We start from the raw sequence: 24,143 nt of genomic DNA, 5'->3' as shown, positions 1-24,143 counted from the left end.
GTTTCTCTATCTCTGTTTCTCCGTCCCTTCCCCTCTCTCTAAAAGTAAATAAATAAAATTAAAATTTTTTTCTTGTATGTGTCTTTCAGTAATATATGCATGCGTATTTCTTGGATATATACTTAGAAGTGCAATTATTGGATCATACGTTCAGGCTTAGTAGATACTGCCAAGTAGTGTTCTAAAATAATTGTACACATTTAAATTCCTACCAGCAGTGTTTGAGAGTTCCAGTTATTGGGTACATGTGATGAATATTTCTCCTCCTGAATCTGTGACTTGCCTTTTCACACTACATAGTATATTTTGCTAAATAGAAGTTCATAGTTTTCATATAACCCAATTTATCAAAGGAAACTTGAAGCTGGCTGAGGGGGCTATGAAACAACACAAGAGAACGAAATAGAGTCCTTTAAGGTAGCTAAATGCCAAAGACATTATGTTTTGATACTGAGAAGCATTTCAGTGGCTCACATTTTCTTTACTCTCCTACACAAGAGCCCTTATTAATATAAAATATCTTTCTTTGTCTCTTGTAATGCTTTTTGTCTTGGATTGTTTTTTGTCTGATAGTGTTTGCTTCACTCATTACTTTTTGTTAGTATGTACCTAAAAAATATTTTTACATCCCTTTAATTTAGCCTACCGGTGTATTTTCATTTCAGGTATCTCTTTTGTCCACAAGATACAATTTGATTTTTAACACCAGACTGAATATTGTCATCAAGACCATTTTACATGAACTGTGGTTCCTGATATACTTGGTTTATTTCATATTTTCTAATTACCATGCTTTCCTTTTGTTTCTCCCATGCAATCTCAGTAACAGGAAATAGTATGGTTCAGGGCTTGCTAGCTGAGACAACTGAGTTAAGAGAAACAGGCTCTGCTCTTGGGCCTATTTTGTCTCTAGAGTAGCAGAGGAACACAGTGAATAGAAAACACCTTCTGCCTTACCTACATGCTCAACAGCAGTACAACTTTCAATAGAAATCCTTACTTATCACTGCAGTTAGAACATGGAAAAATTAAAAATGAATGACTGTATTAGATACCTCCTATGCACCATCTTAATTCCTCTTAGCTTTTCCTGTGTCTTCTCGCAACACTGTGGTGATCAGTTCTCCACAGACTTCCACTGACTTCATAGGTGTGGCCTTGAATGGCCTTGAATAATCATATCTGTACTATGTGCCTCTCATCTCCTACCTTGGCACTTCACTGTTGATGCTGAGCCATGGGATGCCACATAAACTTTCCAAATATCCCAGCATGTATAAGCTGGAGATATGTTCAACTCATGGGCTGAACTTTGGACCAATGGGAGACAGATGCTGATGGACACATTTTTTCACTTCTTTCCCCCTCTTAGATGGACTATCTTGAGGCCAATTGATATGGATTCTTGAAAAATAGTCCCAGGATGGGATTCATCCCTTGTGGATGAAGAGAAGACTCATCTTGTAGGTCTCCTTTCCCCACTGCCTCACTCCCCTGTCCTTTACTCTTGTTCCCTAGAATTGCACACCATATGAATAAGCTTGCATCACAGACTCCTTTTTTTCTGGTGGAATCCAGGCTAACAGAGTGACTGCATGGTTTTGGAGTATATTGTGGAATTTTTAAAAAAGATTTTATTTATTTTTTTACTTTTAGAGAGAGGGAAAGGGAGGGAGAAAGAAAGAAACATCAATGTGTGGTTGCCTCTTTTGTGCCCCATACTGGCGACCTGGCTCGCAAACCAGGCATGTGTCCTGACTGGGAATCAAACTGGTGACCCTTTGGTTCACAGGCCAGTGCTCAATTCACTGAGCCACACTAGCCTCAGCTATTATGGAGTTTCAAGGTTTGAGGCCTAAATTTTTGAATTATATTTTACACAGGCTGGCATAGGCTCTGCTAATAATTAGCTCATATTCCTTACTGACACTTCAGGAAATAATAACCAATCAACAGTTGCCAGATAGACAGAGAGAAACCAGCCTGAGCGTTAAACTTTTGCTACCAATAATTCATTAAGTGCATAATCCAAAAAGATGTCACTTGGTCCTTTTTATTTATTTTTTAAAGACCTTTCTCCTCACTCATAGTGACTCCATTCCTGGCTCTTTCATGAGGCTAGCTATCATTTTGTTGTTTCAAAGCAGTACTAAAGTGTTCAGCCAAATCAAATACCACCTGTGGAAAATGTTCAGTCAATATGAGATTGTGATAAGTTAACAGAGGTAGGCGGTAGGTCCAGTCTGGTTTGGTGCTGGGCATGTATAACAGATATGAGGAAACTCTATGTGGTTTTCCCAAGTCTGATTCTATGCTCTTATATGAGGAAACGCTTCTTGTATTCTTAGAAAGGACAAGAATGACCAAGTTCTTACAGACCTTGATCTATCCGAAAAGGACTCAGATGTAATGTGTACATCTGGGGACATACAATGATCTTTATTCTAGCCAAAGGGACACAATAGCCAATTAATGGTTATTCTTCTAAGTAGAAAACATGTCCTGAATATTTGTACCTTTCTCATGGGAGAGGAGCCTCATGGACAAGGAAAAAGGAAAACCAAATATTCTGAACAATGGAAATCTCCCTTCCCTTTTGAAGCCAGGATGCGGCAAGAGACTAGGGGCCAAGGTACTCCATAAACTGTGCTACATAGGAACTTTTGAGATTAGTCTTTAGTTCAGTTTGAAACAACAGCATAAATAGAAGTTTGTTGCTGTCCTCTAGTGTCTGAGAAAAAGTGCTTTTTTGAGAAAATTCCCACTTTGTTCCTGAACTAACTGAGCTGGAAGGATTTTTCTAAGTCTTGATAAGATGGGCTTGGAGAGATCAATGTAACCTAGAGGCCAGGCTTGGTGGTGGAGGTAGTGCAACCAAACCAAAATGTGGGGAACCTGAGACTAAGAGGTCCAGTTGTAGACTTAGCACTTTCATTATGTAGACTGTAGCCTGCACATGTAGCAAAACCTGTTAGGGAAGGTTTGTGCTTCTATTTACATTCCTTGGGGCTATTCTCTTTCTTTTTAAAAATATATTTTATTGATTATGCTGTTACAGTTATCCCATTTTCTCCCCTTTATCTCCTCAGCCCTGCACACCCTCTCCCACCCACATCCCCCCTCTTTAGTTCATGTCCATGTGTCATACGTATAAGTTCTTTAGCTTCTACATTTCCTATACTATTCTTGCCCTCCCCTGTCTATTTTCTACCTACCATCTATGCTACTTATTCTCTGTACCTTTTCTCCCTCTCCTCCTCCCACTCCCCTGTTGATAACCCTCCATGTGATCTCCATTTCTGTGGTTCTGTTCCTGTTCTAGTTGTTTGCTCAGTTTGTTTTTGTTTTTGTTTTAGGTGTGGTTGTTAATAACTGTGAGTTTGCTGTCATTTTACTGTTGATATTTTTATCTTCTTTTTCTTAGATAAGTCCCTTTAATATTTCATATAATAAGGGCTTGGTGATGGTGAACTCCTTGAACTTGACCTTATCTGGGAAGCATTTTTTCTACCCTTCCATTCTGAATGAAATCTTTGCTGGATAGAGCAATCTTGGATGTAGGTCCTTGGATTTCATGACTTGGAATACTTCTTTACAGCCCCTTCTTGCCTGTACGGTATCTTGACAAATCAGCTGACAGTCTTATGGAAACTCCTTTGTAGGTAATTGTCTCCTTTTCTCTTGCTGCTTCTAAGATTCTCTTCTCATTTTTAATCTTGGCTAATGTAATTATGATGTGCCTTGATGTGTTCCTCCTTGAGTTCAACTTCTTTGGGACTTTCTGCACTTCCTGGATTTCCTGGAAGTCTATTTCCTTTGCCAGATTGGGGAAGTTCTCCTTTATTTTTTGTTCAAATAAGTTTTCCACTTGTTGCTGTTCCTCTTCTCCTTCTGGTAGCCTTATAATTTGGATGCTGGAATGTTTAAGATGTCCTGAAGGTTCCTAAGCCTCTCCTCACTTTTTTGAATTCTTATTTCTTCATTCTTTTCTGACTGGATGTTTCTTTCTTCCTTCTGGTCCACTCCATTAATTTGAGTCCCTGTTTCCTTCCCATCCCTACTGGTTCCCTGTACATTTTCCTTTGTTTCACTTAGCATAGCCTTCATTTTTTTCATCTAATTTGCAACCAAATTCAACCAATTCTGTGAGCATCACCAGTGTTTTGAACTGTGCATCTGATGGGTTGGCTACCTCTTCATCACTTACTTGTATTTTTTCTGGAGCTTTGATCTGTTCTTTCATTTTGGCAATTTATTTTTCTCAGTGCACCTGTTATGTAGTAGGGGCAGAGCCTTAGGTGTTCACCAGGGCAGGGTAGTCCACATCACTGTGTCCTGACACTGTATGTGGGGACAGGGTCTGAGAGGGAACAATGGTGCTAGCTCCACTCTCTGACAGGTTTCAGTCACTTCTTCCACTACCCACAAGCAAAGTGTGCCCTTCTGGTGCTGATTCCCAGGTGGGTGGGCTTGTGTACATTCTAATGATCTTTGGGTCTCTCCAAACAACTCTCCTGTGAGGCTGGGAGTTTCTCCCAACTCAATCCCCACAGGTGGTTTTAATTGGTGGTTTAAAGCTTTATTTCTCTGTGCTGGGACCCTGGGTTGCATGGTCTGTTTCTCTCCCCAGTTGTTCTTCCTGGTTTATCAGCTTGTGAATGTGGGACTGCCCACTCCACTAGCCTCCACCTTGCTGGGTCAGCCAGCTGCTGCCTTGCCCATGAGTCCTTTCCGCTCAGTTGCCTGTCTCTACCCCTCCTACCAGTCTGGATGAATGTGTCTTCTTTAACTCCTTGGTTGTTGGAACTTCCATACAGTTTGATTTTATGTCAGTTCTGGTTGTTTTTTGTTTTAAAATTGTTGTTTTCCCTCTTGTGGTTGTGTGAGGAGGCACAGTGTGTCTACCTACGCCTCCATTTTGGCCAGAAGTCCTATTCTCTTTCTTTTTTAAACTTATTTTTTAAAAATATATTTTACTGATTATACCATTATAGTTGTTCTATTCCCCCCTTCATTCCCCTCCACCCGCACACTCCCTCCCCCACCATTCTCCCCCCCTTAGTTTATAACCATGTGTCTCAAGTTCTTTAGATTCTATATTTCCCACACTATTCTTGCCCTCCCCCCTATCTATTTTCTACCCACCCTCTATGCTATTTTCTGTGCCTTCTCCCCCCTTCTCCTCCTCCCACTCCCCTGTTGCTAACCCTCCATGTGTTCTTCATTTCTATGGTTCCACTCCTGATCTAGCTGTCCTCTTGGTTTGCTTTTGTTTTAGGCGTGGTTGTTAATAACTGTGAGTTTGCTGTCCTTTCACTGTTAACATTTTTCATCTTCTTTTTCTTATATAAGTCCCTTTAGCATTTCATATAATAAGGGCTTGGTGATGATGAACTCCTTGAACTTGACCTTATCTGAGAAGCACTTTATCTGTCCTTCCATTCTAAATGAAAGTTTTGCTGGATAAAGCAATCTTGGCTGTAGGTCTTTGGATTTCATGACTTGGAATACTTCTTTCCAGCCCCTTGTTGCCTATAAGGTCTCTTTTGAGAAATCCGCTGACAGTCTGATGGGTACTCCTTTGTAGGTGACTGTCCCCTTATCTCTTGCTGCTTCTAGGATTCTCTCCTTCATTTTAGTCTTGTAAAGACTAAAATGTAATTATGATGTAATTACAGTGTAATTATGATGTGCCTTGGTGTGTTCCTTCTTGGGGCCAACTTCTTTGGCACTCTCTGAGCTTCCTGGATTTCCTGGAAGTCTATGTCCTTTGCCAGACTGGGGAAGTTCTCCTTTATTATTTGTTCAAATACGTTTTCCACTCATGGCTGTTTCTTTCCCCCTTCTGGTACTCCTGTAATTTGGATGTTGGAACTTTTAAAGATGTCCTGGAGGTTCCTAAGCCTCTCCTCATTTTTTTGAATTCTCATTTCTTCATTCCTTTCTGGTTGGATGTTTCGTTCTTCCTTCTGGTCCATTCCATTGATTTGAGTCCCAGTTTCCTTTCCATCGCTATTGGTTTCCTGGACATCTCCCTTCATATCAATTAGTTTAGCCTTCATATGTTCCTCTAATTTGTGACTATAATCAACCAGTTCTGTGAGCATCCTGATAAACAGTGTTTTGAATTGTGGTTCCGAGAGGCTGACAATTTCTTGGTTGCTGAGAGTTATCGGCTCTGGGACTTTGAATTCTTCTTGTGCCATCTTTTGGGCTGTTCGTTCCTGTTCCATAGCAGGATCAGAGCCCTAAGGTGTTCACTAGAGCAGGGCAACTAAGTCGCTGGGTTGTGACGTTGTATTGGGGGCGGGGTCAACGAGGAACTATGGTGTCCCATCTGCCGCCTCCTGCCGCAGCCCCCACAGGTGCTTCAGCTGCCACTGTCACGGGACCCACATGTTTTGTCCCACTGCATGCGAGTGTGCCACCGCCGTCAGCCCTCGCCCCCTGGGGCCTGTGTGGTCCATCTCACTGTGTGCGAATGTGCGACCGCGGTCAGTCTGCCCCACACACTGACTGGGTCCAGGCTGCCTGAGCGCCTAGGTCTGGGGATCTTTCCTGCACGACCCTACTCTGCTGCTGGCTCCGCCCCTCTTACTGTCCCCGTTGAATGGTTCGTGGTTGTTGGACTTCCGTATAATTCAATTTTCTGTTTTTTGGCTGTGTCTTTGTTCTCCAAACCTTTGTTGTATTCAAACTTGGTTGTGGGAGAAGGCACAGTGTTTCCACCTATGCCTCCATCTTGGCGGAAGTCCTATTCTCTTTCTCTACAGTGACTTTATTTTTAAACTGAAGACATTTAGGAATATTTAATGCAAAATGCTATTTTTAATTATACTTTACTATAATGTGTCCTTCATTTTTAACTGAGACTAATTGAGTTATTCATTTCCTGAGCTCCAATAGTTATGTTATTTAAGCTGAAAATGAGTATCTATTCCAAAGATTTTTGTAGATTTCCGTAACAAGCTCAAATTTATTTGGCTAAATCTGAATTCAAAATCATAAACTTTCATATGAAAGTAGCACCTAAGAGATGTTGAACCAGTCAACACACTCATAGGAAAGGGAGCCCAGGCAATGGTTTGTCCCCTCACTAGGAAATCTGAGGGAATGGGAATGCAGGCCAGGTATACCAGTTCACCCACCTGCATTTACTCTTTTCTGTATTTTAAAGTGTTTTGTTCCTGCCACCTTCTCCTTTTTTATCTTCTATTCTTTTTTATCTTTTTCATCTCAGAGGAGGATGATCAATGGATTTTTCTTTAATACTGAAAGGGTTTCTGAGCATTGCAGTCTACTTCTTTCCCTTTCTCAATGGGACAAGTGCAGCTGCTGCATTTCATTTTGTTTTATGCCTTTTTAATCTATGGGTTCGGTGGATTGCTATAATGCCTTAATAGAGTCCTGCTAATTTTCTACCCTTTGCCCTTAGTCATACAGCCTGTGGTGTTAAATTCACTCCCCAGGATTGCATCTCTATTCTTCTGGAGTTTCAGAGTAGAAAGAGAATCTGTCATTAGCACTGTGTGATTTTCACAATCACAATACCAGTAATCTTGCATCCAGAAGTAATAAACAAGTAGCTGAGGGACTTTGAGGGTTTATAGCTCCAATTGCCAAAATCTCAGAAAAAAATAGTTTAGGCTATAAGAGAAAAAGATTTACACTGAACTGCAATTTGATATGTTACTGTTTCAATGTAATCCGTGTATGAGCTCAGATTTTTGTCAATAAGTTTTACATGTAAAGTGGTTTGTGTGTGTAGAGAAGTGTCTACTATATGAGAGAACTGACTTTGTCATACCCCGATTGCTTGACCTCCAGTGCCTAAGTTGATAGCAATTTAGTCATGAGGTCAACAAGTTCAGTTTTCTTTGCATTTTGTGGATAGTAGTTAGAAGCATAGGCTTTTGTCAAACTGAAGTCCAATTCCTGGCCTGACCATTTGTTTTTATCTGTAGTTTTTTCATCATCATGGAATTGGGATAATAATAATGATACTGACTGCATATGGCTTTATTGAGTCTTTACCTATTATCTACCAAATATTATTATTGCTCTTAAAATGGTTTCTTGAACTCATCCAGAAAATATGACTACAGATAAAATAAATGGTTATAAGCTTTGCAAATATGTTTCATGCAATGGCATATTATTCAGGCTTTAAAAAGAAGGAATCCTGTCATATGTAACAATATGGATGGACCTGTAGGACATTATGCTAAGTAAAGTAAACCAGTTACAGAAGAACAAATACTGCATTCTTTTATTTATATGCAGTGGCTATAATAGTCAAACATATAGGAGCACAGAATGAGGAAGAGAAAATGAGGAATTGCATTTCAATGGGTATAGTTTCAGTTATGTAAGATGAATAAGTTCTAGAGATCATCTGTATAACATAGTGCCCGTAGTTAACAATACTGTGTTGTACACTTCAAAATTTCTTAAAAGTATAGATATCGTGTTGTTTTCTACCATAATAAAAATGTATATGGTTTTAAAGGAAAATTATGATATGTAAATATTGTGTTTTCCAGTTTCATCTGCTGTCAAAGAGAAACTTTGAACCATGAGTAATCCAAAACTAGTTACTTACCTAATTCACAGTTCTTTCCTTCAAATCCAGGTTGACACCAACATTCATAGGAATTAATGTCATCCTTGCACATGCCACCATTTAAACATGGATTGGACTCACACTGGTCTCCATCTTTGAGATAGGTTAAGATGTTAAATTAGCAGATAAATTGTTTACAATGCATGATCCTCCCTGCACAGACCCATGGAAAGAAGATCCTAATTTTAGGGTCAGGAAGCTAGGTGCTTATGGGATGCCCCTGCCTTTCTGTATTTCTAAAAGCAACCCGGACAATGGTGCTTAGGTGAACAGTGTCTTAGGAAGTTGCCTTGAGGAAGACATGTGCATAGTTTATGCAAAGGGAGATGACTGAGTATAAAATGTATAGGAGAAGCATAGGCTAAGAAGAATTTTCAGTCCTTTCTTATAGAATGGTGGCAGATTTAATTCCAAATCAAATCACATCGCTTCAACTATTATTATCTATATGCTATACAAGGCTTGTTCTATCACATTGCTGCACAAGCTCAGCCAGATAACATATGGTACTTCTGCTCAAGGGATTGGTGGCCTAGGCATGAAGAAAATGCATTTTCTTCCTTGTGTTGTCATTTCACTTTTAAGTATAATATGCAGTAATGGTTCAAAACAATAGAAAAGATGCCTGAAGCATATGTTACTTCTTAAAGGTATTCTGTCTATGAGTTAGGTCCTAAATGGTCTAAGTAAAGTGAGAAAAAACTTTTTAAAAAATTTATCTTTAGAGGGGAAGGGAAGGAGAGAGGAAGAGAAACACCAATGTATGGTTGCTTCTCGTGCATCTCCTGCTGGGAACTGGCCTACAACCCAGGAATGTGCCCTGACTGGGAATCGAACCGCGATCGTCTGGTTCGCAGGCCCGCGCTCAATCCACTGAGCTACACCAGCCAGGGCAAGAGAAACAACTTTTGATACAAAGAAGTAAAAGAGAAAAAATTCTGAAAAACATTCCTTTTTAGGTACAGATTGACTATGTTTCCTTTCTACCTTTCCTACAGTTTCAACCTTTGTAGAGTTCTTGAAAACCTTTGAAGACACTGGTGGCAAGAAAACAGAAGGAAGAATAGACAAGAGGGGAAGGGTCAAAATGAGAAGGGAACCTTTAAGTCTCATTTCTTAGAGCTCTGCCTCCATCCATACTTCTGAGGCAGCTTCAGGAGAAATGGATGAATAGGATCATAAGGTAGACTGGTATGCACTTTGAGCTGAGAGAAATAGCTCTGAAGAAAAAAAATGGGAGCTAGATAGGTAAGCCAGTACATGAGAAGCCAAACAGTGGGAGCTGAAGATGACATAAGAATGAAAGAATGAGAGAAAAGGGGCAAATAATTCCTGATTATCAATCACACTTTAGAGTGAAGCTCCCTGTCATCTAGCATGGTGATCCTGTTCTAGGGAGAGCACCAAATGTCTGTCATGTCCTATGTCGGTAGCATGTATCCAGGCCCCATCGATTAAAGACTAATATCCCTTTCTCAGAAATAGTCCCTCTCTGGAAAGTCTGCTTGCTGTAAAAATTATACCTTGTCCTCTCTGCCCCTTGATCCAATGTGCTTTTGCACAAATACTTCAATTTGTTCTAATTCCATGGAAACAAAATATGTTATATCTGGCTTATTATTATTGATGTTCAGAACTGGTCTAAAAAACGAGCCACATTTGCACTTTATATTATAGACTAACAGATCTGAATTATTTAGGATGTTTCACTGAAAGAGTCTGGGCTTGCAGCCAGCTACACAGCAACTCTTTTGCTGAGACATATCTTTAAAATGAGTGTCATTTTATCCTGCATTTAGTCCTCCTTGGGGTGCTTGTCTGTGTGTACTTTGGGCTGAGGCAAAGCCACAGACAGTAGGGGTCAAAGACAACAAGGGATAAGATGTTGCCAAGAGAGGGGTTCCTGTTTAAGGCTACTAAAGTTGGTGTTTAGCAAATAACTGCATTTAAATTTGAAGGCTGGTAGGAATAATAGTGAAGACAAGGGATTGGGCCTTAGAGAGCTTGGATTGTTTTCTGGGCTCCATGACTGCCCATTTGGGTAAACTTTGGCAAGCCTCAGTTTCCTTCTCTGTGAAATGAGGTTAATAATACTTTGCTTCCAGGGCTGGTGTGAGGATTAAATGTGACAGGTACTCTGTAAACTGTAAAGGACTTGACAGGTGCTGGTTATTGAATGGTGATTCAAACAGGTGTTTGAATGATATTCCTTCTTAGCCTGGCTCTTCATGTGGTGAGTTGATGGTACAGAATGGAGTGGGAGTGAGGGGCCTGTGTCTCTGATGTATGTGACTGCCCACACAGTGAGAATTAGCATAGTCTATTTGGGGGAATTAGGAATCTTTGTTGCAAGTGAAAAGAGGCATGCAGTTATTCTTTTTTCTTTTTTGTTCTTGTTTGTGTTTTTCTATAGACAAAGTGGTAGGGTAGTGACAGAATCATGTCCTGAATGTTTCTGAGGTATCTTTACCTGAGATAGAGTAACCACTGCCTGTGATCAGAAGGCAGGAACCCGACTTAAAAATACAGTTCTTAAGAGGTCCTGACCTACCCTGCTATGGGGTGGGAGATCAGGTTAGGGGGTTGTCAGTGAAGGGATTATAGGAGTTTAAATACAGCCAGGAATATTTGAGGGGGGGTGTAGGAATTGGTGTGCTTTAAAAATATATCACAAGATGAGAAACTTTAAATATAGTTGAAATAGAGAATGAGAAGACTTACTTAGACTAATAACTACAGGAATACCTCAGTAGAGAATTGGCCTGGTAGTGTTTATTACCAAGAATAAGGAAAGGAAGATAAAGCAAATGAAATGAAGGGAATCTTTTCTTTCACCATAATTTAAGAACAAAAGTGGAGGAATTATGAGTTAGCAGAGTATGAACAATCCCAACAATGTCTCCAGAACAGAATCTGGAAAATAGAACTGGATCTCAAATGGAAGGAACTCAGTAAATTTGCTGCCTGGGTAAGTCAACCTGTGAAATTGATACTGCTACAAAGTCCTACTGCTGGATTTTAAATTGATTTTAAAACTTGGTTGTAATTAAAAGTTTTGACTTTTCATCATTTTGGCAAATTCATTGAACAAATATTTACTCAGTGTTTCTTTACCAGATCTTGTTCAAGTTACTAGGAATACATCAATAAACAAAAAAATTGAATACCCCTACCAGTATGAAGTGAGCTCTCTATTGAGGTGGGAAAAATGAATGATAGTATAAGTAAGAACATTATATGATATCTCAGATGGTGAAAAATGCTATGTGTGAAAAATAATAGACCAGGATACAGTGTCTAGAGTTAAGGAGTTATGGAGAGGCAGGTTGGAATATTAATATATGATCAAGGTCAACTTCACTGAGATGGTGACATTGGGTGTAGACCCAAAGGAGGTGAGGTGGTGAGTCTAGGGAAACCTAGCAGAAGAGCATTCCACATTAAAGGAACAGCCAGATCCAAGACTCTAAAGTAGAAGCATTCCTAGAGCATGCAAGAAACACCAGAGAGGCCAGGATGGCTGGGATCCAGTGTGTCAGGTGGGGAGCAGTAGGAGATGAGACGAGGGGGGCAATGGGAAGAGAAGGTCTAGGCAATTGTGGAGGGCTTTATAGACTATCATAAGAAGGATGGTTAACCAATAAACATTTAAGTCAATCAACATTCTCTGATTCTCTACTGGGGATGGCAAACCCTCATTCAGTCCCCAGATGCAATAATCTCTGTTTCTTCTTCCAGCTTCCTGAGGTAGAATGATGTTCTTTTTGAAGCCCTAGGGAGGAGTAAGCTTATCTGCCAACTGATGTCTCTCATGCTGGGGTAAACCTGTAGTGTAACACCTTCAATCTTGGGTAAAACAGTTGAAATTATTTAGCCCTTTTGACAGAGTTAAAATATATTATATATTTGCACAGAGAAAGAAAATACATAATTCTCAAATGTTTCATATGCAAGCTAGAAGATAAAATTAATTGCTTACCAACATATTGCTTCCAAAATTCAGTCTATAAAGAAAAAGGAGAGGTTAATGGTGGCATTTAAAATGTTTTGGATTTTATTCCTTCTCTTTTATAGCATTTATAATACACATATATGTATAGATATTTTTAAATTACAAGAAGTTTTTGTCTTTTTAAAAATGGTTTACTATTTTTTGTTCTGTATCTGAAGGATGTTTTGTGGAAATACTCACAGCTTTTTCGGTGTTTTCAAAAACTTCTCGTGCTTCTTCAAAACTACACTTCTCTTCCATACATTCTCTTTCCAGATTCCCTTGAACAAACTCTTCCAATTTACCTGAATTATATCTCTTTGGACGATTCAGAACTTTGGTGGCATTTTCATGATCGAGAAAAACTGAAATTTGAAAGAACTATTATTTAGCTTTATGAAAATGAAAATATCATGGAAATTAAATACAACTCTTAGGGAAGGGTTTTTTTTAAAATATAGGGAATCTTAAAGCCAATTTATCTTTGGGGAAATGGAGCCAAAAATCTATGATGTGCTCATGGTATTGTATACACATGGAGATTGAGGAATTAAAATTCAATTTTACCTTTAGTCAAGAGCGCTCCACTAATAAAAGGTCAGATTTTTCATTGTATTTGAATTTACTTTGTATGAAAAAGGAAGTTCTTTTTTGTTATATAAAATGTATTCTTTTTAAAAAAATTATTTATTTTAATTGTCGTTCAAGTACGGTTTTCTGTCTTTTACTCCCATAGAAAGTTCTTAAGTAAGCAGTTAACTGCATGCTTTGTTATCATTTGAAAATAGCTAATTGCAGATCCTTGCAAGGTGGCCGACCCCCTCCCTCCAACCCTGATGACAGGGCTCTGTTTTAAGGATGCAGTTGCCCAAATTACTTTGTAACAAATTTCTCTTGGAAGAACAGAAGCCTAACTGTGGTCCAACTCCAGTCGCAACCACAGGGGCTCACTAGATTTAAAAGAAAAAACACTGCCTTCATTGCTTTTATCTTCAGACTCAACAACACCTTCAGTTGGCATGTGTTGTAGGAATTTCAGTGATGTAAATCTTCCCCTGGGATTCAGGATATGGTTAATCTTAGGTGTGACTACCTAGCCTGTGGAGACACTCCTGAGCTCTAGAGGACTGAGATCTCTAACCAATTCTTCCAATTTCCCTCTTAAATCTCCCACTCTTAAATATCCCTCTTCCTATTTCTCTGTCTCCCTCTATAGATATATAAATAGATACAAATCTATTATTTATATCTATATCTATAATTAATAACAGGAACTCAGGAAGTTGCCTGGAGTTGTTTCTTTCTTCAAGAGACTATCTGACACCATCTCAGAGGACCAGATGCTTCTAAGATGAACTTTCCAGGGCATTTTGGGACTACTTTCTCATTAACTCCAAAAGAAGTATAAAAAAAGAAACTAAACTATATTTCCCTACTTTCATTGCAGCTCTTCACTTTAGGGACCCTTCCAGTCTCTTGACAACCTTGCTTTTCTCTTGTTCAGCAAATAACCCTTGGGATTTACCTGCCAACTTTCTCCATTTCCTTCACCCCCTCTTCAGTGCTGCAATATCCTGCAATCCCAACCCTTAGATCAGTGCTGCCATTTGTGCCTTCCTTCTCTTCTGAGGCACCTGAGCACCGTGGGATACAATTCCTGTGCTACAGGTAGATGCCACCATATATTGATGCCTCCCAGTTTCCACCAGGCCCTCCTCCCTGCTGGGTGATTCTTTTGCTTGGTCCTGGGCACATCTACAATATCATCTATGTCTGCATCCATTTACAGTGTGGTCTAGTGGAGAAACAGAGTTGTGGAGTCAGATCAGACACCTCTGGATTTCAATCTACCATCTGTTGCCTGTGAGATCACTAGGTCTCATAAGAACCTGACAAAGATTATGTGAGATCACATAATCTTTGAAGCTTAACTTGGTTCAGTGAAAAATAGGTTTACCCAACTCTCTACAGTCAATTAATACTCGACAAAGGGAGCAATAACATAAAATGGAGTAAAGACAGCCTTTTCAACAAATGGTGTTGGGAGAACTGGACAGCTACATGCAAAAAAATGAAACTTGTGCACCAACTTACACCATACACCAAAATAAATTCAAGGTGGATAAAAGACTTAAATATAAGCTGGGAAACCATTAAAGCCCTAGAGGAGAGCATTGGCAAGAAAATCTCAGATATTCCATGCAGCAATATTTTTACTGATAAGTCCCCTAGAGCAAGGGATATAAAGGAAAGAATAAACAAATGGGATCTCATCAAAATTAAAAGCTTCTGCATGGCTAAGGAAAACAGTATCAAGATACAAAGAGAAGCAACTGTTTGGGAAAACATGTTTGCCAATGATACCTCAGACAAAGGTTTAATCTCCAAAATATACAAAGAACTCACTTGACTCCACTCAAAGAAGACAAGCAACCTGATTAAAAAATGGGCAGAAGACTTGAACAGACATTTCTCCAAGGAGGACATACAGAGGATCCAGAGACACATGAAAAGATGCTTGATATCGCTAGTTATCAGAGAGATGCAAATTAAAACCACAGTGAGATACCACTTAACACCAGTCAGAATGGGTTTCATAAACAAAGAAACAAACAACAAGTGCTAGAGAGGTTGTGGGGAAAAGGGGACCCTAGTTCACTGTTGGTGGGATTGCAGACTGGTACAACCACTATGGAAAATAGTATGGAATTTTCTAAGAAAACTAAAAATGAACGTGCCTTTTGACCCAGCAATTCCACTCTTAGGAGTATATCCTAAGAACCCTGAAACACCAATCCAAAAGAACCTATGCACCCCGATGTTCATAGCAGCACAATTCACGATAGCCAAGAGTTGGAAGCAACCTAGATGCCCATCGGTCAATGACTGGATCAAAAAACTATGGTACATTTACACAATGGAATTCTATGCTGCAGAAAGGAAGAAGGAACTACTACCCTTTGCAACATCATGGATGGAACTGGAAAGCATTATGCTGAGTGAAATAAGCCAGGTGGTGAAAGACAAATACCGTGTGATATCAACGTTAACAGGGATCTAAACAAAACAAACAAGCAAGCCAAATATGACCAATGACACTCAAATACGGAACAGGCTGACAGGGTCCAGAGGGGAGAGGGGAGAGAATCATAGGGGAAAAGGGGATGGACTCACATGAAGAAGCAGAAAGGACACATGGACAATAACTAAGGGTGGGGGGTGGAAATGGGAGGGAGGCGGGGAGCATGGGGTGGGGGCCGGGCAGGGTTGGGAATATAAGACAGAAAGCTGTACTTGAACAAGAATTAAATTAAAAAATTATTTTTAAAAAAAGAAAAATGGGTTTACCAGTAGGATAATACAAATATGTACCTGAAAAGTGTTGTTGACAGGATCCATGAGATAATAATATGTGTAGGGTGGTATATGGGGGGGGGTGCAAAACACCTGAAATTTATTTATAAAAAAATGTATATTTACTTTTACATGTTTAAACCTCAGTCACCTTCAAAGTACTCTCCATTTGATGCAATACACCTATCAAGATGTTTTTCCACTGTTCAAAACAGTTTTTGAATTAAATGATTTTGATGCCTTTTAGTGCTTCTGCCATTTTTTGTTTTACCTCTTACACATTGGCAAAATGTTTACCCGTGAGGACTCTTTTCGTCTAGGAAACAACAACAACAAAAAAGTTGCTCAGGGTGAGATCAGTTGAATGGAGGTGGAGTGTGTGTGGTGCACAGAGGTAATGCTGCTTGTGGTCAAAAACTGCTGAACAGTTAGCAGTGTTGGCAGGTGTACTCAAATCACCCATCTTGAAATGGGCAAGCAGTTTGAAAGATTCTTAAAAACAATTCACTGAGCCCAAATTCAGCCTCTCACAACAATGCCAGCTGGTACACTGGTACAGATGGGTTCCTAGAACACTCACCTAGTCGGGGAAGCCTGTACTACAAGGGCCTCAACCTCCAGAAGATAATTCTAGGTTGTTTGCCCCCTCATATGTTGGTTATGACAAACAACTCTCCCTCCCTCCCTCCCTCCCTCCTTCCCTCCCTCCCTCCCTCCCTCCCTTCCTTCCCTGAAAATAGAACTGGATTTCAAATTGAAGTGACTCTGAATTTGCTGTGCAGGTTACTTTGTGTTCATGTAGGTGGTCTTAAGTATGTCAACCTGTGAAACTTACACCGTCTCAGAATTTTCTCAATTCCCTTTAGGTCTTTAATAATCTTTTCTTTAGCTCCTTCCCTTCTTTTCTGTCATGTAATGAAATGACTGTTGTCAGGATCAGCTATGGCCTCCCAAAGGATAATTCTGAGTTTATGTATTTCCTGACTGCTCTGAAACATTCCTAATTATTGATCTTTCCCTTTTCAGGACATTCTTTCCATGAAATCACTCTACTCTGGTTCTCCTCTTTGCTCTAACTCTTGTTATTCATCTGCCACTTGAATCAGTTAATTCACCTCCTCTGCCTGCCCTGAAAATGTTCAGAGTTCCCCAGGCTCCAGCTTCAGCCCTTTTCCTTTTCATGCTATCCATCCTTGCCAAGGCCAGGACTGTGGTAAGGTAAACAAGGCATTTAGGGCACAAAATTGAAGGAGGCACTCTCTTTTAGTGTGTACAAGTATACTGATGTCCAACTAGCCTTGCTTGCCTCACCCTAGTACACCCCTAGCTTTTTCAACACAATTTTCTGAACACTCACTACTGTCAAGCACTATACTAAGTGACACAACACCCATGTTCGTTTCCTGGATTATCATCATATGGCTGTAACTACTGTTATTTGACAGTGAGTTCCAAATATTCATCACCAGTCAGATACATCTTCTGAATTCCATATTCCTAACTGTACAGTGCAATATGACAGAGCACTGATGTTTATATAATGCTTCTGATGTGTTCTACACTGTACTCAGTGCTTTGCTAGCATTATTTCATTCCATACTCACAATGGTCTCATGAGATAGGCACTGTCATTTCATTTTTGGAATTGAGAAAAACAGAGATTCTGAGAAGTCCAGTAGTTTGCCCCAGGTAATATAGTAATGTGTCAGGCCAGGATTCCGACTCTGGCAGTCAGATGCACAGTTCATGCTTTCAGGCCCTAGGTTGTGACCAGTAATCACATAAAATGACCAGGACATACTCAGTACACTTTCTCTAAACCTGTTCCTTTCCCATACCCAGATGGTTAAGTCATATCATTTCTACTTCCTTAATGTTACTTGAATTCCTTTTCCTCCTCTGTCTATGTAGGTAATGTCCATGTTCCAGCCCTCCTGCCTTCCCTGGATGATTACAGTAGCCTCAAGATTGGTCTCCTGTAGTCTTGCTACCCCTGCCTCAGACAGTTGATTATAATGTTTCCAGCCTGAGTATCCAAAATCAGCCATCAGTGGTATTTGTTTGTACTTCTGATGAGTCCAAATGGCTTTCTAAAGGGAGTATTTTTGAGATTCTCTTTCTTTCTTTTTTGTTCTCTCTGTCTCTTTCTTTTTCTTTCTTTCTTCTTTTTAGAGGGGGAAAGAGAGGGAGAAAGAGAGGAAGAGAAACATCAATGTGTGGTTGCCTGTCGCATACCCCCTACTGGGGACCTGGCCCACAACCTAGGCATGTGCTCTGACTGTGAATTGAACCAGTGACCCTGTGCTTCACAGGCTGGCATTCAACCCGCTGAGCCACACCAGCCAGGGCTACATTGCTTTCTATTGTCCAGACTCTTTAGTTTAGGGCTTTTATTGTCTGATTACCTGGCCCTGCCTTGGTATCCTGCCTCACTTGTCATATTCAACACTCAAAACATAATGAGTTATTGAAAGCCTTCACTTTCTTTGTGGGTCTGGATGTTTGCACATGAGTGATCCTCTGTGCCTAGAATGCCCTAGATGAGACATTCAAGGGTGAATCTATTCATTTTTAAGGCCCAGCTCAAAATATTATCTCTCTGTTAAGTGTTTCCCCGGTTTATGTATTTCATTTTCTATGGTCCTTTAGCACCTGGTGCACATTTTAGCCCATTATATTAAATTGTGTTTCCTGATTTTATGGTGCCTTAGGCCAAAGAGGGGAGTCTGGTTTGTCCCCATGTCCCTAGTACCTTGCCACAGTACCTGGCAGCATAGTAGTAGTCACTTGGTTTTGTAAAGTTTTCTAAAGTGCGTGGATTGACGCTCTCTCTCATTCATTTCATTCATTCATTCTGAATGAAAGACAGTTTTGGCCCATGTACTTTACAAACCTGAATTGGTTTCACAGAATAGTTTTGATTTCAAAATCCAAATTGATGCAATAAAACCTAAGGGCAGCAGTCATGAAAATGCAACACCTCGGTAGATCATTCATCAGAACTGCCTTTAGAAGTCAATCCCAATTTAACAGCAGCAGAGAGTGCTGCCTCAATACTGTCCACCCTTAGGGAAAGTCCCCTGCATCTCTCCTCAAGGGCCTTTTTTCTTTGACTCTAGAATCACATTTATTTTCTCCTCATATTGTTTGAGGATCATATATCTTAATTTTTTCAGGTTTATTTATTTTAGTCATGATTTCCCAAGCTCTGAAATCCCAGTTCCTCTTTTTTCTTCCTCTTTGTCCTTTTCCCCAACATCTGAGTTCTTCAAGGGGTCAGCAGCCCTCTTAACATCTCCATCATCTCACCACTTATCCTGAAGGAAGGCCTTGGGTCCTTTGTCCTGCTGATCTCATACTGAGGAGAAAGGCTTAGCTTTATGTCCTGCTTTGTGAGTTTTCCAGCTACATTTCTATATTCCTGGACTCTACCCACTTGGCTAGTTTGATTTAACCTTTGCATTCTTGTATCATTATTTCTGCATTTCAGTCTGACATCATGTCTGGAGTGGGAACCACAGGGCCAGTCGGCTTTCTGGGGACCCTTAAGGTTGGCACCCCTGATCCTGGCACTGTCAGTGACTAGATTTGATTATAGTAGGCTGACAATTAAGTGTGATAAATGCTTCCTGTGAGAACATGCTGTTTGTCTAAATGAGGTAATTTCTTTCCTGTGTGCTTTCCTTTGGGGACAGTGCATAAAGTCACTGAGGCTGTGAAAAAACAAGTGGTACACATTGCATAAATGAATTTCTACACGTTATGTCAATTCTTCGACTGGCTCATCTCTCCTAAGAGCTCAAGTATTTACTTCTCTCATGTATTAACTCTGAGATATTTAGAGTCAGAGATAAAATAATTTCTTTCTAATCCATGAAAAATGTTGGTGATAAATAACAACTTACTAATGAAAATTTTGTTTTAACTAAAACTTTAAGTTGAAGGCATATAATTTTATACATTTAAAGAATTAAAGGCATGCCTTATTATATAGTTATAAAATTTTGAAACACATCACAGATCTTAAAATCAAAATTTTTGTGCAGATAAAAGCATCTTTGCGGCTTTAATGTTTCCCTTTTTGATTTCAAAGTGATGAGTAAAAATAACCAAAATGACAGTTAATTTTTTCTCCATATTCTGCTATTTCTATGTTAAAGCATTTTCCCACTTTTAAGGTTTTTTTTTAACCAAGGAGATGACTGTTTTCTAAGAGGAATTACATGGTTAAATCCTAAATCCAACAGTATCCATTAAAAATGTACCATAAGCATTGCAAATCTATTTAGTTTTAAATACCAAGGAGACACAGCTACCAGAGAACCAGTATTTGCCAACACACATGCTGACTACCACAATCTTAAGTATTGCTGTCAAATCCTTATTCATTATTCAGTAAAGAAGACAGCACCAGACATTATATATCTAAAAGACAAGCATACTCAATGTATCTTTTAAAAGGAAACAAACCTGTACATTCAGCACTGAGTAGATATCCTAAAAGGCAGATGGTGACGAGGCCTGGTGATTCTGCCATGATCATGTTCAGGTACTGCATAACCTTTGCTAGAAGATTGTGCAAGCAGCAAGGTTCACCAATTGTTCCAAAGTACAAGCTGAGCTGTATTTACTTCTGGGAAGCAATGTCCATCTCCCACAGTAGGTCTTTGGGCTATTTTCAATAGCTTCTTGGGTTAAGTGAAGAGAATAGGCAGTAGTCACCATTAAACTTCATTCACATTCCATGGACTTTTGTCCCTGTGGCTGAGTTGAGACTGAAGCAGGAAGTGACACATTATTAAAATAAGGGGAGATATGGCTACCGTTGCTCTGGCAGCAAAATTCATCAGAGAAGTCCATCTTATGCTTGTCAAGGAACACCACTGTCTTATAAAGCGATGGAACATACAAAGGCATTCTGTCACCATCCTTAAAACACCCTCAATACTTACATATCTTGAGTTACCTGGTGGATCTTTTGTGTTCCTTCTCACAGTGAGGAGTTTATAAACTTGTCATGCCATGTATTTATATGGTGAATCCTATAGACTGTGTCTCAGAATACATGTATTTATGTGTGAATGTATGTGTATACAAATATATGTATGTATTATGTATATAAAATAAATGACTACCATATAGTAATATATTATGCTACCTCATATGTAATATAAAAAACTCATAACATTATACCAACATTTACCTACTGTTCTTTGTGCTGTTGTGATACATTTTATTTCTCCATGTTATAAACCCTATATAATATCATTACTTCTACTTTGAGCAATCAATGATTTTTCAAAGAAGTTTTAAAATGAAAAAAAAAGTTTATATTTAGTCATATATTTGCCATTATGATATTCTTCATTTGTATAGATCCAAGTTTCAATGTATTATAATTTTTATCACTCTGAAGAATGTTCTTTAATATTTTTGATAATGTAGATGTTCTTATGATGAATTGTCTCAGCTTTTGTTTATTTGACAATGTTTCCATCTTAACTTCATTTTTTTAAGATTTTATTTGTTTATTTTTAGAGAGAGGGGAGGGAGGGAGAAAGAGAAGGAGAGAAACATCAATATATGAGAGAAAGATCTATGAAAGAAACATTTACTGATTGCCTCTTGTGTGCCTCTAACTGGGACCTGACCTGCAACCCAGGCACGTACCTTAACTGGAAATTGAACCAGCCACCCTTCAGTTCATAGACCAACACTCAATCCACCCCCACACCAGGGCTACCTTCATTTTTAAGAAGTAATTTGGTTCTTTGGCCAGGTGGCTAAGTTGGTTGGAGCATCATCCCATACACCAAAAGTTCATGGGTTTGATTTCTGAGCAGGGCACATGCCTGGGTTGTGGGTTTGATCCCCAGTCAGGGCACATGCAGGAGGCAAGTGATCCATGTTTCTCTCTCACATCAATGTTTCTTTTTCTCTCTATCCCTTTTCTCTCTAAAATCAGTAAAGATATCCTTGGGTGAAGATTGAAATTTTAAAAAATAAATTAAAAATAAATAAAGAAAGAAAACTAAAATAAATAAACAATAAAAAATTTTCAAAAGATATATCCTTGGGTGAGGATTAGAAAATAAATAAAAATAAAAATAAATAACAACCAAGTAAATAAATAAAACATATCCTCAGTTGAGGATTTAAAAAATAGTTACACCCACATAGAAACCTGTACATGAATGTTTAGAGCACATTGCTTACAATAGAAAAACCTATCAACCTTTTGGTGTATGGGATGATGCTACAACCAACTGAGCTACCCAACCAGGCTGTGGATATAACTTAAATTTCACTGGGATAAATGCTTGGGAATGCAATTGCTGGATCATATGGTAGTTAAATGTTTAGTTTTTATTTCTTAAAAGATTTTATTTATTTATTTTTAGAGAGGGGAAAGGAGGGAGAAAGAGAGGAAGAGAAACATCAATGTGTGGTTGTCTCTCATGTGCCCCCTACTGGAGACCTGGCCTGCAACCCAGGCATGTGCCCTGACTGGGAATCAAACTGGTGACCCTTTGGTTCGCAGCCCATGCCCAATCCATTGAGCCACACCAGCCAGGGCTAAATGTTTACTTTTTAAATAAACTACCAAACTATTTTCTGCAATGGCTGTGCGACTTTACATTCCTCAGCAATGTATGAGGGATTCAGTTTCTCATACATTGAAAGCTTTTGTTATTATAGAACTATTTTTATTTTAGACATTTTGATAAGCATGTAGCAATAATTCATTGTGTTTTAATTTGTATTTCCCTAATGACTAATGATGCTGAACACCTTATAATTTACTTATTAACCATCTGCATATCCTGTTCAGTGAAATGTCTGTTTAGGTCTTTTGTCTACTTTCCAATTATACTGATTTTTTTATTGTTGGATTTTTATAGTTCTTTTTTTTTCAGTTTCTAAAATTTTTAATTAAGTTTTTAATTTTTATTTTATTGTTGTTCAAGTACAATTGTCTGCATTCCCCCCCCCCAAGATTTTTAGAGTTCTTTATATATTCCAGATATGAGTCCTTTGTCAGATATATGGTTTGTAAGTATTGTATTCAAAACTGTAGCTTGTCTTTTCATCTTCTTAAGTGGGTTTTTAAAAATTTATTTTTTATTTAATTCTTGTTCAAGTACAGTTTTCTGTCCCCCACTCCCATCCCAGCCGCCCCCCCCCGTGCTGCCCACCTCCCTCCCATTTCCACCCCCCTTAGTTATTCTCCATGTGTCCTTTATACTAGTTTCTGTGAATCCTTCCCCTTTTCCCTGAAACTCTCTCCCCTCTCCCCTCTGGTCCCTGTCAGCCTGTCATGAATTTCAGTGTCTTCAGTCATATTTTGCTTGCTTGTTTGCTTTGCTGTTTAAGTTATTGTTAAAGGTGAGATCATATGGTATTTGTCTTTAAGTGGTTTTTTTACACAGGTAAAATTTGTAATTTTTTTTAAAAATAATTTTTTAATTTAATTCTTGTTCAAGTACAGCTTTCTGTCTTATATTCCCAACCCTGCCCGCCCCCCGCCCCATGCTCCCCACCTCCCTCCCATTTCCACCCCCCACCCTTAGTTATTGTCCATGTGTCCTTTATATTTGTTCATGTGAGTCTATCCCCTTTTCCCCTATGATTCTCTCCCCTCTCCCCTCTGGACCCTGTCAGCCTGTTCCGTATTTGAGTGTCATTGGTCATATTTGGCTTGCTTGTTTGTTTTGTTTAGATCCCTGTTAACGTTGATATCACACGGTATTTGTCTTTCACCACCTGGCTTATTTCACTCAGCATAATGCTTTCCAGTTCCATCCATGATGTTGCAAAGGGTAGTAGTTCCTTCTTCCTTTCTGCAGCATAGAATTCCATTGTGTAAATGTACCATAGTTTTTTGATCCAGTCATTGACCGATGGGCATCTAGGTTGCTTCCAACTCTTGGCTATCGTGAATTGTGCTGCTATGAACATCGGGGTGCATAGGTTCTTTTGGATTGGTGTTTCAGGGTTCTTAGGATATACTCCTAAGAGTGGAATTGCTGGGTCAAAAGGCATGTTCATTTTTAGTTTTCTTAGAAAATTCCATACTATTTTCCATAGTAGTTGTACCAGTCTGCAATCCCACCAACAGTGAACTAGGGTCTCCTTTTCCCCACAACCTCTCCAGAACTTGTTGTTTGTTTCTTT

The 24,143-nt window shown here is 39.2% G+C and overlaps 1 protein-coding gene across 1 annotated transcript in view; it reads right to left on the bottom strand.

Moving 5' to 3' along the window:
* Positions 1 to 20,539, bottom strand: part of F9 (coagulation factor IX) — a 34,371-nt gene extending 13,832 nt beyond the window's left edge. Inside the window, exons 1-4 of the mRNA XM_037052622.1 lie at positions 20,439 to 20,539; positions 12,816 to 12,979; positions 12,603 to 12,627; positions 8,603 to 8,716 (exon numbers count right to left, since the gene is read on the bottom strand). Of these exons, the coding sequence (XP_036908517.1) occupies positions 8,603 to 8,716; positions 12,603 to 12,627; positions 12,816 to 12,979; positions 20,439 to 20,526 (391 nt within the window). The 5' untranslated portion in view covers positions 20,527 to 20,539. The remainder of the gene's footprint in view (positions 1 to 8,602; positions 8,717 to 12,602; positions 12,628 to 12,815; positions 12,980 to 20,438) is intronic.
* Between the last annotated feature and the right edge of the window lie 3,604 nt (positions 20,540 to 24,143).

This window comes from Sturnira hondurensis, unplaced genomic scaffold (assembly GCF_014824575.4).
Source record: "Sturnira hondurensis isolate 20B ecotype Veracruz unplaced genomic scaffold, ASM1482457v3 Scaffold0007487, whole genome shotgun sequence".
In the NCBI taxonomy this organism is placed as follows: domain Eukaryota; kingdom Metazoa; phylum Chordata; class Mammalia; order Chiroptera; family Phyllostomidae; genus Sturnira; species Sturnira hondurensis.
Note: the sequence above shows the minus strand (reverse complement) of the source record. Positions and strands in the feature narration are given on the sequence as shown.